We start from the raw sequence: 13,779 nt of genomic DNA, 5'->3' as shown, positions 1-13,779 counted from the left end.
CATTTTAATTTTGGCGCCAAAAATAACATAACCGTTTCAGCTGGGTGGCAACCCTCTTTTAACAGAATGTTAGGGTAGGTGTGACCATATCAATATGTACATAAAATACCGCTAAGGAGTGACCGTTCCGGCAGCCACGAAAATACCTGGATACATTTAAGCAAAGCAGCGTAATCCCTTTCAGCGCAACTGGCCACACTGTGAGGTATAGCTAATTTTTTTCAATTTAATCCGTTGCATTTTCCCGCGTATTAATTGCATTAGCTGCATTTCAGGCTCCTTAAAAAAGCAGCCAACCCAAATGGCCAACGCCATGCGGTAGAGAGACAGCCGCGTAGCTGCTGCAGATGAGAAAAACGCAGCAAGCGTAAAAAGGCGCCAAAAAGTGACGCGAGGTGAAAACAAACAGAAAGCATACGCAGATCGCAGGCTCAGATATTAAGAGGAGTACAAAATCCATGCTACTGCCCTCGATTAAGGACAAACTCATGCAAAGCGGCGACGTGCAGCAAGCGAAAGCGAATTTCTCCTGGCAATCGCTAACGCAGCTCTTGAGCGGCCTGTGGCAGCGCTTGTATTTGCCCCGTTCGCCGTTTTTGGCCCTGCCAGCGCCGCCCCTGGCCACGCCCCCCGCGAGTATTGCGCAGCGGAGCGCCAACGCAGAGGTAAGTCAGCTGAAAAGCCAAAAACAAGATATGAAAATGCTCGCGCGAAGATAGTGGGCAAACGAAATGAAAACAAGATATCCAAATAATGCTACCTGTCCATGGGATTGCGAGGCTCCCATACACACGCAGACGTGAGCGTCCGTGTGAACAGCTGATGAGGCGGCACGCCGCGTGGCCAGGGTTGTCGCCATTCATGATTGCACAATTGTCACACATATTTAAACTATACTATTGTGTTGCCTGCTCTTCCAACCAAATTAAATATACCATCTTCTTGTTTGTTTACTAGTTCTAATTTAAATCTGACTTTTATGTTCGATGCAAATATTTTTAAAACTTACAAATTTCTTATTTTATTACTTTCTTTTACGATAAAATATTCCGATTGTTTTAAACTATCTAAAACAATTACATTTTTCAAATGGACCACATTTAATTCGTCATTTTTAGGATTTATTGTTAGCTTTGTTCGATTTGTCATAACAGATTAAGTTAAAAACTGAAAAGTATAAGCTCAACAGAAACCTCTCGTGTTGAAATGCTGCCGCGTGCTCGGCAACCCCTTTTTCGCCTCTCTGCTTCACAACACTACCGAGCCTGAACTTACCCAACACTGTCGCTCAGACGTGGTGAATAAAATACCAAGTGACGTGAATTGTGGGAAAAAAACACGATTTTCAACGCAAACGCACATTACTATTTGGAGTGTGCAAAAAGGCCAGGAAGTGTTTACAGCGCCAAGTAAACGTAAGGACCTAAAGGGCAACCCATTGCAAAAGCAAATTGGCAGCGGCAGCTGCGCGGATTGCAACAACAGCACCACGGCAGCGACAGCGACGCTTTGGCCAAGCAGCAGCAGCAGCAGCAACAACAATACCAAAGCAAAGCCAGCGGAGCGCATACAACAAAAATCAATTTTCGCGCTCGTGAAAAAAATCAGCAGCAAGTTGCAAGGTAGATGGGCTAATGGTTGGCTAATTAAAACGCGAAAGTTAGTTTGCTGTTTGTTTTTGTCTCTCTTTTTTAATTTTTATTTGTGGTCTGTTTTTCCTCGGCACCCATACCAAGGCGAGGTATTGCAATTTGGTTAGGCGCCCGCGTGTGTGAGCCTGTGTGTGTGTGTGTGTGTGTGCGTGCCAGCTGTATTCCGTACTGTACTCACCTCTTTGGTGGGAACAGCTGAATGGGGCAGGGGGCGGCGGTGGGCTGTTCCCAGTGCTCACACCACCCGTTGCCTTACAGTTCACAAGTACATATATCTGTGTATATTATACCTGTGTAACAGTCCATACGGCCCATGGGTATATCTTATAGGTGTCCTATTAGCTGGCCTATCATCAATCCCACTGACGTTGTGTGTATACCACTTTTTCAGATGCCCAGAACACGGCGACTCCACCACTCAAGGGATCGCTCCTCGGCGGGCACACGAGACAAGCGCCGACGACACGATACTGCCGATCATTCGCCACCCCTAGCTGAGGCCCCATCGCCGTAAGTTCGCCCCACATATGTGTGCACAGCATTCTCCCATATTCGATGCCATATTCTCGGGCTGCTCTTCTTCGAGCCGCACGAGGGATCGCCATTACTCACTACCCCAATGCCCACTACCAACTAGTACTCATTGTTTCCAATATTTGACCACAGGCCGCGCATCACCAACACACATCACACCAGATCGGCGGCCAAGCGAAGGCGACACGAGCTCGATGCCAAGAAGGCCCAGATATCCAAGGAGCCCACGTAAGTAACTCGGATGGGTCGTAAATTTGGCAGGCCCTATCAAGGCGGCCCAGTTGGGATAATCGATTCCATGAGAGCCAGAAAGGGTTAATTATGTGAATTTTGTTTTAATGATTTTCATTATGTTAACCTTTTGTTGATTCCACTGCAAAGGTCTCATAAGACGTTGCAAATATCTATATACAAATTGCTCCTGTTTTTACATACTTCCCTTAAAAGTTATTGGTTTTAGACAAAACATTTTATTAGCCCTCGCATAATATTTTATTTGGGAATTGATAAAAAAATTGTTCATGGCATTTTGCGAAATTTTTCTTATTGCGTGTTAACAAATACTCTAAATGTCGCAATGTACAGAAAGTAACTGCCAACGTTTTAAATCAAGGGCTTCGAGTATTGTGTAACAATAATGATTTTAAAACCGTATAAAATCTTTTTTGCATGAACATTAGTAATTAGTCTTGGTAGCAGAAATCAATTCCATGCAAATTTTACTTTCGACTTGTCGGGGGAAAGTGATTTAAAAATTATAACGAAGTTTAAATTGAAGGCACCTTAATGGAAAGGTGAACCAAATAGTCCAAAGTAGGACTTTGAACTGTAAACCTGGAGAATAAAATCTTCATAATCTATGCTTATGCTAATGATCTTTAAAAAAGTCTGAAAATATGTATTCACACGTTTCTTTTTAAATAGGAAGTATGTTTTACCTGAGTTGCAAATAGAGGAAGGAGCCATGACATCACACCTTTCTTCACCGGTGGGAAACCTTTCGAGAGAAAGGAGACTCAAGTCTTGTCCATGTAAACTGGCTCTGCCTACTGATCCACGGGTATTTCCCCAGCTGTCGGAGATGGCTGGCAACCAGAGTGTCCTGCCCACGCATCTGCGCTCCTCGGGACTCGCTTTCTTTGAATGGCTTGTAAACAGTCGTGTCTTTTATGGTCCATGGCCCCCATAAAGAGGTGCCGCTCGAGCGCAGGAGCAGGCTGGAGAGACAAATTGACATTCGGCCATATATGGGCAGGTGAAATCTGCGCTGGTTCCTGTCAAGTGAAGAGTCATCCTCATCCTCAGTCGGCTTACTGTAAATTAATGCGGACTCAGCGATTTCTTTGTGCTGACCCCCTTCGGGAGGCCGGTGGACGTGGGCGTTGGATCTGACTGTGATCGCTGATCCTGGCGGGCTGTCCCGCTGCATTTCCTTGCCTTAATTTATGCGCCTGCGTATTTAAAGCGTATTTGCATATTACTCAAAACAACGGATAACTCGAGGCGCGACGTTGTCGCATTTATTATTGTTTAATACACTTGGCGTGGCCTTTTTAGGTAGTTGCAGCATCAGCTTTCTGCTGCTGCTTCTTGGGGAGTTGGCTTAATCAGAGTCGCATTTTGTAATTTATACGCCACTAGTGGCCAGCGCTTTCTTTGTCGATAAAGTGACGTTTTCATGCCCGCCACTGGGGTGCTGTCATTGTTTATTAACCTTTTGCATATGCCATAAAACACGTTGGCTAAGTGTTCATGAACCACAGCAAAACAGCAGATTAATCGACCTGTCCCGGCTCATTACTCAAAAGTTGGTGACATCTTGCAACGCGGAAGTGTGCCGAAAAAATCGCACAGCCCAAATATGAACATCAAGCCTTACGATAAGGAATACTATTCTTAAATGTATGTAGTATTGCTCGCATTTCCGCTATCCTCTTGTTTTATTGCCGCTCATTTCGTTTGATTATTTTCAATTTCAATCATTTTTTATTTAAATTACAAGCCATCAATTGGATGCACGCATGGTGCGGCGAATTCGCTGGCTCGAAATCGGGGGGTTTTCGATTCCTCCGATCTGTAAACTGGAAATGCGAGCAGCGAAGTCGAGCGGTAGAGGCGGCCGAGCGGAGGAGGCGGAGCGGCACAGCTGAGGCAGCGGCGGTACAACCGACACTTGTTCGCTACCAACTTGTCGCTCGATTGCTCAGTCGCAACGACAACTCGAAAGCGAATGGAGGTGCTGGCTTCTTCGCTCGTCGCCGTCGCCGCCGTGCAACCGCCTTTACACAGTGTTTTTTGAAAGAAATGTACGAAAACCGTCTTATTTATTGTCTATAATTTGTTAAGAAATGCATTGTTTGTGGCTCTGAGCCTCGTGTGATTTGTGTGCGTTACCCGCGATTTGTTTATGCATACTGGCCAAAAATATTAATTCGCCTACGGAATTTCCATTCGATTCGAAAACACCTCCTCAATTATTCCCAGAAGTTTCAATGCTGTGTGCTCCGTAGAGCTTTGGAAGAACAGGGGAAAATCACTGGCCAATGGGGGAACAAACCTTAGCCAACACGGGTTAACTAAACCGAGATAAGATAGCCTCCGACTATGACGACTACAACGCCTACGACTTATCAAAGACGGGTTGCACCAAACGGATGACTGGGAGGAACCGGACGTGCCGATTGTGTTTATATTGGCCAAGGGATTTTGCACTTATTTCCGATTATATTACTCATAGCGCGTCACAACAAGTTGGATCTCAGCGGCGCGGCTGCTGTTGACCCGTTTGGCCGTTTTGAGAGCCCCCAAGACTTGCGTTTCCTTTTCGAATCAGGTTAAAAAAGTAAAAATTGTGAAAACTGGTCGGAGGAGGACCTGTTCGCAGCCGGGTCTTTGAGCTCAGCAGCGCATGCGCAGACACTTTCTACCTACCAACAACCAAATACCAATGCATTTTCCTCGCTCTGCGAATTGCATAAAGCCTCCTCAACGTGTTTGCCGTTTTTGGGGGTCTTATCAATGAACTTGCCAGTGGCATCCACAGCCGGTAACTTGGTAACTGGAGGCCAATTGGATTTGCCATAGGCTAAATCGCAGTCAAGGTTCAGGGCTATTTTAGTAGCTAATTCAATTGTGGCCCTGCTCCGTGCTGACAGGCCAAAAGTGGCTAAAACAAAAGCGAAATAGGGCCAGCAAGAAGTCGCACAAATGCAGAGGGTTTTTGTGGGTGGATGGGTGATGGGTGGGCAGCTCATAAGCCATCGAGAACGTGTTAATTACACGCGTTTCAACCAGCCGAATAGACAAAAGAAAAGCGTGTATGCTCGATAAATTATTGAAACCAAAGGCAAAGGCTGGGCCAAGGTATTTCCACGGAATCTGGCCGACTGGGCGCTGTAGTTTTTATAGTAGTAGTTCGTTCGCGACAGGCCAAGTGTGTGCACAGCATTGAAATTGAGGCAATAAAATTCAACTCAAATTCCCAAACAGCCAGCGATATACAAATGATAAAGATAAAGCTTAAGATAAGCGATCTTCAAAGTGCACGCGTTTAAAGTAAACGTTCAGCGGTTTAAATTTCAAACGCCAATTCTAAACAAGATCACTAGTAGCAAAAGAGAAAAAAAAAACATAAAACATCATTGCCCCGCAGCAACATCAGCAATTACGAATAATTAACCAACGAGCGAGTCTATTTAACAACGAAATAAAAATCATAATAAAAAGCTAACAAAATGCCAGTTGTTGGTCAACAGTATGGAAATGGCTTTCGGCCATACAGCTCCTTTCGAGTGCCGCGCGGCAGTTGTGGCTACGGCAACAACGGCAGCAACAGCAACAGTAGCAGCACCAGCAGCAACAACAACCCCAGCAGCAACATGGTTCAAGTGGGAGCAGCAGCTGCCCAGCCCTTGAGCACCAATGGAGCCAACAGACCGATGGTGAAATCAGTGCCTGGGAGAAACAACAATCCGGGAGCTGCGGGATCATCGTCCACTTCGACAGCCTCATCCAGTTCCTCGATCCATCAGCAGGGTGTGACCGGTGGCAGCCAGTTTGTCCGCCAGCAGCCCTGGAGGAGCAGCTATTGCAGCAGCAACCGTCACAAGCTGCAGCCCGATCTGCATCCCCACCAGCCGCAGAGATTGGTGAGTGGTGGCCACAGCGTGAAGCCATTGACACCCAAGCTGATCCGTCGCATCGAAAGCACCTGCTCCTCCAACGCGGCGCCCACACGCCACTGCAAGGCGAGGGCTCCACCTCCACCCACTCAGGCTGCCCGCCCGGTGAGCACGCCTAGCACTGCCAGAAAACAGTATCAACCATCGGGATCAGTATCATCTCTGCAACCGCTGGGCACACCAAACAGCCAGAAGCGCACTCATCAGGCGGGACGAATGGCTGCCAAGGAGAATTGCCCGGCACGCTTGGGACAGCGCTCCAGCAAGAACTACCCGGCACCGCAGCCACCGCTGCCACCGCGCAGGCAGGTGGCAACCAATGATCTCACCAACGGAGGAGGAGGTGGAGGAGCCGGAAAGGCCACTCCTCTGGCCCAGCGCCGCCAGCTGCCGGCCACGCCCAAGCTCAGTCTCAAGCAGCGCAGCAACGGGTGCACCCACAACAGCGGAGAGGGAGCTGGCTCCTCGACGGGCTCCAGTGACTCGCACGACTCTCCGCGCCTCAAGAAGGCCTTCTCGAACAAGTTCCCCCAAGGGCTGCCCTTCGAGGAGGAGTTCTACGGACGCAATCGCTCCTACTCGCAGTCCTCGAGCAACTACAGTTTCTACAGTTCCGTGGGTGCGCCCACCACTCCCCACGATGAAGATGACGATGGCGAACTGGACGGCAAAGTGCACCGTGATGAGGATGATGAGTTCCAGCGCAAGCCGTCCACTGATGAGTCGCTCTATGTGGACTTTTCGAAACTAGTGCAGACCCACCAGCAGCGGCAGTATGTGCCTGCCAGCTCCTGGATAAGAGCGTCGCCGGATGAATGCGAGCTGCTCCGGAGCAAGACCACTAGTCAGCTAACACCTGCACAGCAGCGGAGGAAGAACAGCAAGTACGCGCGATCCATGCACGAGTATCTGTACAGCGATGAGCCTGGCCAGGCTAGGACCAAGCACCGCCTATCCGTGGTGGATGAACCGGAGGATGGCTACTACAGCTATGCGGCAGGAACGCCGGATCCGCTGCCCTCGCCGCCGCCCACGCCCCGGACGGACATCTATGTGGCCGCAGCTTCGTGGGCTCCCAAGCCGCTCTACCCTGACCGCGTGCTGCTGCCAGCAGCGGATGGCAACAACAATCACCAGAAGCAACAGCCGCGTCGACGGTCCGAGCACTTGGGGTCCACGACGTGTGAGTATAAGTGAGTGTCTCTTCAGCATGCGGAAACTCGAATACGTCTCTGAATCTCAATCAGAAAACTGGAGCTATGTAGCCTTGAGTGGCGGCGGCACAGCTTGCTGACTAAGCGTTCTGTCCGCACTTCATTTAAAGCCACCACCTCCTCCTTCTCCTCATTGTTTCTTCTCCAGCTTGAGCTCAAACCCAAGTCAATCTCGTTCTCGACGATGTTTGTTTTCTGTTTTTATTTTGATTTTTTTTATTTGTCGTATCTTATATATAATATTTGTTATTGTTGGCGTTGTGCCGCTACGATTCGGTTCAAGATCTCTCTGCCAAATTTGGTCAAGCACACCGCCCCTACTTATGAGCTGAGCCGCGAGTTGCGGTGTCCAAATGGTGAGCTCCGTCCGGCTCATTAGGCAACCTAAGCGCCGGGCTTTTAGCGTTCTACACTCAAGTATGGGGCATACTTCATTTGGTTGAGCGATTCGGCCGACTCTCAACCCCTTTTCTGTCGCTTTGTTGACTTAAGGTTGCCCAAGAGGTTCAACCTCGTTGGGCAATTTCCCATGTTATATGTTATATGTGCTTTCCAAAGTGATCGTTCGATGGGAGCAGCTGATATCTAGATTTCGATGAAATCCAGGTTCTGATCAATTAACACATTATAATCACGCGATCAAATAAAAACGGGGATTCTGTGACGTTTACGCTTTATGAAATAAACATTTCCTATCATCTCGTTTCCCATCGTCATTAAGTTTTAATGCGCTAAGATTTTATTTCACTTCAAATTATTCAAATTTATTTAAAAGGTTTTTGTTTAGTTTACAATTAGCAAAACAAATTGGGATCGAAAAGAACATTATTTTCGATATATTTTGTTACTAAGGTATTTATTTTGAGAATAAGGGTTTTATAAGTAGGTAAACTTTTGCGTTGAATAGGTATATGATGATAATTTATAGTGAATGGGCCTTTATGAACTGCCAATTTCATCGGTGAGTTTCTTGTTGGAAATAGAGCTACCCCCAAAAATATTTTATATTAATTATATATGCAGCTGAGCAAATGGAATCCTCACTCTGTCACTGTCGGCTTCCGCACCTAGGCACTTTTTTGTTTTGTCCAAAAGGGCGGGGCCCCAAGATCTCGACTATGCCTTTTGGGCTTTAATTTGGTTTTTCGTTTTGTATTTGGTTTGCTACTGTGTTTTTCGTCTGGGTTCATTTATCTGACGTTTATCACGATCGGAACAAACCGGACCTGTCCACGCAGACCCATATACGATCATAATCGATGCTGCTACCGCCGGCAGCTGAGGGGGCCAACTAAAAGCTGACAACAAAGCTTAGATCTTGAGCTTACAGTTCTCGATCGATTTCCGACAGCGCAAGGCAGGCCTAATCGAAAAAAGGCAACACAAATGATCTGAAAACAAAAGTGAATAATGGATGCAACGCTCGGCGATAAATTAAACTTGCTGTTTTTAATGTATTTTATTGACTTCCTATAAAGAGTCAGCCGAAAGGTGATTGACTACGCACAAAAAACGCAAAAAACAAATACAAAACTCGCACCCAGACGCAGTGCAAACTGGCATAAATTACAAAATAAATAAAATAAAACAATGCATTGTTGGGAGATCTTCTAGAATTGATTTTTAAATTGCACAAACATTTTCAGCGCTTCCTTTTTCGCATTGTTGTGTCTGCCTGTAAGTTTGGGAGCGGGCTGTTAGGCAGGGGGACATCGCATTTTGGCATATTTAATTTGGCTTGTTGTTGAATTCGCTTAACTGTTGTTTGTTTTCGTTAACAGTAATGGCCGGCTCGGTCCGTTTGAGCTGGATGGATGGAGCAAATCCGAGTGTCAGCCGGCAGGGGCAGTCGGCGGAGATCTGAGTGCAAAATTTCATTACGTTCATTGAACCGGGCGATCTCTCGGCGGATCAAACTGACTCAGACCCTGTCCGAGACCCCGACACTGGCTGGCTGCTTGAACCCGACGTGGCATGCCACTTCCTCCTCCAGCGGACTTAACTGCTCCTCCAGCTGCTCCTCTTTAACTGACGCACAAAGGCCTCTCCATTATTTGCAGTGCTCATTTCACTAACTGTCTGAAGTGCTTATTGATGTCTTCACCAAGTCTGCTTGCTGTTTGCGCAGACGCAACCAATGACCTTGCAGTTGGCCAGGGAGTCACCTCACCTGGCCCTGTGCTCCTCTGCACCCCCATTTCGAGATCTGCCACCCAAATGGATTTGCATAATGCCGCAGCTGTGTTTGGGCTGCTCACATACTTGGCCACTTACTCATTCTTTGTTCATAATTTCTGACTTTCATCAGTTATACTCGGCAATATGTGTAACGGCACCTCTTTTGTCATTTAAGGCTCGCGACACTCATTTGCATTTCAGCCGACCCCCACTGCCCCATGGTTACCCAAAGACCTAGGGGACAAACCGAAAATTCCGGTTTCTCATTATGTTCCACTTGAAGACAAAGATATATGAGTAGCAGTACTACAGGCTTCTGCCTTAATCAATGAGCAGGCAGGCAAACAAAAGCAAACTTATGCCATATATATTTTTAATCATATTCAAGTTCTGCGCGCCAGGGCTGGGGCTTGGATCTTTTTGGGTTCTGAAGTGTCACAAAAATAAATAGGAAGAAAAGATAGATGGGTAAATACCCATCTTGTTTAAATAAACATGCCAAGTTAATGAATTTAAAATCACAATTATTCCTTATAGAGAGTCTCGAGAAGTCAACTTTAAGTGATGGGTAAATTGAGATTTAATATGGGAACTGACTATTTCCGGAAAAATACTTTAAACTTAGCTTTTATTTACAAAACGAAATGACAAATACTTGAACTCTCCAACCTTAAACCCCTCGTCAATACCAAACAATAAGTAGTTCATGAACCAAGAAAGTTTACCTTGGTCTATTGACATAAACATGTGGCCATAAGTCTTGCGGTTATTGATCCAATAAATTTGTTTGGAAATTTTTCGATTTTATCTCATCTGATGAACTGTCTATCACAAAGTTTGAATATTTGTTGAGCTGTTGGCCTGTCATAAATAGTTCACGAACCTTGAACCATCATCCCTAGCATATCTTGGGCTATTCAACCGCTTTTCGGGTATTTTTGGTGTGTAAGCGCATAAATTCGAAATGACGCATAACTTCTGCAGTTCATTGGAAGCGAAAATTGAAATCCAATTGTTAACGCTTTTTTTATTATATTTATATTTGTGTAATGTGTAGAGGGTCTCGGCAGAGGGGGCGGAGGGCAGATCGCATATGTGCGCTACGCTTTGCTTAATATATTTATGGCAAATTCAGGGTCAGCACAAAAAAAAACGCTAAATACAACAAAACGAAGAAAAATCTCCCGAGCCGCAACAAATGTTTGTCGGCGGTTGGCGGTGCAGGCAGCTCTGGTTGGTGGGTTTAAAGTGTCTCAGCTGCTGCTCTATGTAAATCATGAAAAAAAACTGGTTTTCGAATGATTAATTTCATAATTCAATAACACTAGCCAGCGCTTATAAGAAACTATTTCGTATTCTCGTTCTCCAAATGGCAAGAGAACTGCAGACCCGCAGTGGGTTATTGTTCTTAGCGGATTGTGTTCGTGCTAATCTGAGTGGCTGGATCTTAACGCTAATTGCTGTCGCAGATTCTTGATCATCTCGGAGGTGCAAAGAGGTGGTGAACATGATTCGTACAAATTGCAGGCCATTAGGGAAGTTGGCCAAGAGACAATGGTGTTTATATGTGATTAATGGCGGCATTCCTTGCCTGCGCACTTGCATAAAATCCAAGTTGGCAGCAAGAATCGGTCAAGGTCGACGCAATCACTTGAGGAAGCGGTATCCACATGTGGGGAATGATAAGGCCAGAAATGGGATTGGCCTGGCCATAAAACATGGCTGTTGCCTCATCTGTGTGCCTGCGAAAAGTCGAGGCCAACAGAGAAAAGTAACAATGTAGAACCCCGCGGTGCGCCTGAGCTGGCAAAATCCTCAAGGGCAATCCGGAGTGAATGAGGAACTCTATAAATATGGGCGCGATTGTTAAGTTACCTCATGTATGCGGCGGCTTAGAATAAAAGATATTTCAATCCTTGAAATTATCAGCAGAATTCACGTTGAATAGCCTCTTGTAACCCCTTCAGGGCAGGCAACTTTGTATTCGGCTTGCCTAGCACCCATATCTTATCTGCTTTCCCACAGACTGTCATAAGTTATTACCGCGCTGGGCAATAAAACGCTCGAATTCCTATGATTACCCCCAGATCAACCCGAAAGATAATCAGTTCCAGAACACAGCTACCATATACCGCGGTATATTATTTTAGGTAACTATTTCTTATGATATCTTATCTTGGGCCCCCGACCATATCGGAGCTTTCCCCGTTTGAAATCGGCCAAACCCTTTGTGTACATTCACCTTAACTTATGTTTGCGGTAGTCGCGTTGAACCCCATTGCTCGTGTTCTTTTAGGTCAAAGATAATATTTTATGAGGCCTTTGGTTTTTATTAGTCAAGCTTTCGACCTGTTCGTTCGGCTTGCCTTGAGTGAAATATTAAGCCAATTACCTTACACAACGCCGATCTGAAATGCTCCAGTCCAAATTGGGCATCTATTATGAACTTGCTTTGCCATTCGCTTCCTACCCTCCTACCCCTCCCACTCCTTCTGGCTTGGCGAATTCGAAATCGGATTCGGATTCTGGATCTGAATCTGTATCTGAATCGACGAATCATTAATATCCAATTACAGTTGGCCATAAAAGCTGTTCTAATTTGCACGCAGCGCGTCATTAATCATAAATCAAAAAGCCGAAAGAGCTTGCTGGCTACCATATTCCTTCGTTTTTTTTTTTTGTTAATTAACTGCCGCAAGGCCGTAAGCGGCTTTTCCGCGACAGACGCCAGTCGGAGAGATCACGGATCGGTTCAATTCAGTTCGTTTCTTGGCCAAGAGTCTTCCAGCCTACGGATCTCTCTGCAGCCGAGCATGTGCGCTCAAGTAGTTTTCTTGGCGGCTGCGCAGGCGTTGAGCTTTTGTCATGTACATAGCGTATATAAGCACATAGATGCAGATCGGAACTAACGAACGAGTGTACTTGTAGCCAAAGTCACTTTCAGCTTCAGTTCGGTTCTGTGTTTCTCATAATTTGTGCCCAAATTTAGAGGCTTTTTGGTGGGGGCCACGTGGGCGAGTTGTGTGAGCACAGGCAACCGACAAAAATTTTCGTAATCGCTCAATGAGAGCTGGTTTCGCCTTATTAGCATATGTGTCTGTTTGACTTCTTGGATTTGGGAGTTGGATTTGGCTTTGCTGGGTAGTATCTTGAGCTTGAGCACTGCATAGGTCAGTTATCTCTGGCGCAATCAGCTGATTCATGCCAAGATCTCTGCCCACCCGCACTGGGGGATCTCTCGACTTCTTGGCTTCTCGGGGTGGGTGTGGTGAGTGGATGTAACATGAGCACGAACATGAGCTACCGATGTTATTGACACAGTTTCTGGCCTCGATCGGAGTCTAGGGTGCTGCTCTAGCTGTACTGCTGGGTTCACTTCAAAGCTCTGACAGCCACCGTCTTACATTGTGTCATTCCTCGCACCATGAAGTACTCTCAAAGACATTTGGCCTGGGGTAAAGGTGGGCCGCTGCCAGCCAGCCAGCCAAATAGATAGCCAGCGGCTGAGGTAGCCATCCGGCCGAGTTGATTAACTTGATTGGTAACGCAAAACCGATTCGCCAACACACGTCTCGCACTCACTGGCTTGCCGGTCGCTCGCCTGGCTTAAGAATCCGGCGGCAAGGCAAGCGTGGAGCGGCTTAACTGCTAAGTAGCTGAGTATCTGAATATCGGGGTAGCCTAAGTAGCTTTCCATGTTGTCCATACGCGCTGGGCGTTGCTCCAAGGACGGCCATTCATCTGGTTATTAGGTAATATTCCGCCGAGAACCAACTAACCGAGAACACCTTTCTTTTTGCAGTTTCGATGACAGCATCTCATCCCGCCGACGCAAGGAGCGCTCGAAGCGCTCGCATCGCAAATCCCCGGCCGCCAGTCGGCGGCAGCACAAGTATCGCTACAGGGACGAGACCTCCCACTCGAGCTCCCGTCGCCGGCATCGCGATCGCGCCAAGGACGAGCGCGACAGCGGACGCAACAACCGCCAGTCGCAGGCTAAGGTAAAAACTTTTCATTTTA

General features: G+C 46.7%; 1 protein-coding gene across 4 annotated transcripts in view; it reads left to right on the top strand.

Annotated features, from left to right (window-relative positions):
- The first annotated feature begins 236 nt into the window (after nucleotides 1–236).
- The window catches only part of LOC108024492 (serine/threonine-protein kinase Doa), a 35,930-nt gene continuing 22,387 nt past the window's right edge, over nucleotides 237–13,779 (top strand). Inside the window, exons 1-4 of one of the 4 annotated variants that reach the window (XM_017094425.3) lie at nucleotides 237–665; nucleotides 2,044–2,162; nucleotides 2,319–2,414; nucleotides 13,562–13,760. In XM_017094425.3, coding sequence (XP_016949914.1) covers nucleotides 459–665; nucleotides 2,044–2,162; nucleotides 2,319–2,414; nucleotides 13,562–13,760 — 621 coding nt within the window. In that variant the 5' untranslated portion in view covers nucleotides 237–458. Of the gene's footprint in view, nucleotides 666–2,043; nucleotides 2,163–2,318; nucleotides 2,415–4,398; nucleotides 4,493–5,442; nucleotides 7,561–13,561; nucleotides 13,761–13,779 lie in introns of those variants that run through there. The other 3 variants (XM_017094421.3, XM_017094422.3, XM_017094423.3) reach the window with 3 other exon arrangements.

This window comes from Drosophila biarmipes, chromosome 3R (genome assembly GCF_025231255.1).
Source record: "Drosophila biarmipes strain raj3 chromosome 3R, RU_DBia_V1.1, whole genome shotgun sequence".
Taxonomy (NCBI): Eukaryota; Metazoa; Arthropoda; class Insecta; order Diptera; family Drosophilidae; genus Drosophila; species Drosophila biarmipes.
The sequence above is the reverse complement of the archived record's forward strand: the minus strand, read 5'-3'. Positions and strand labels throughout refer to the sequence as shown.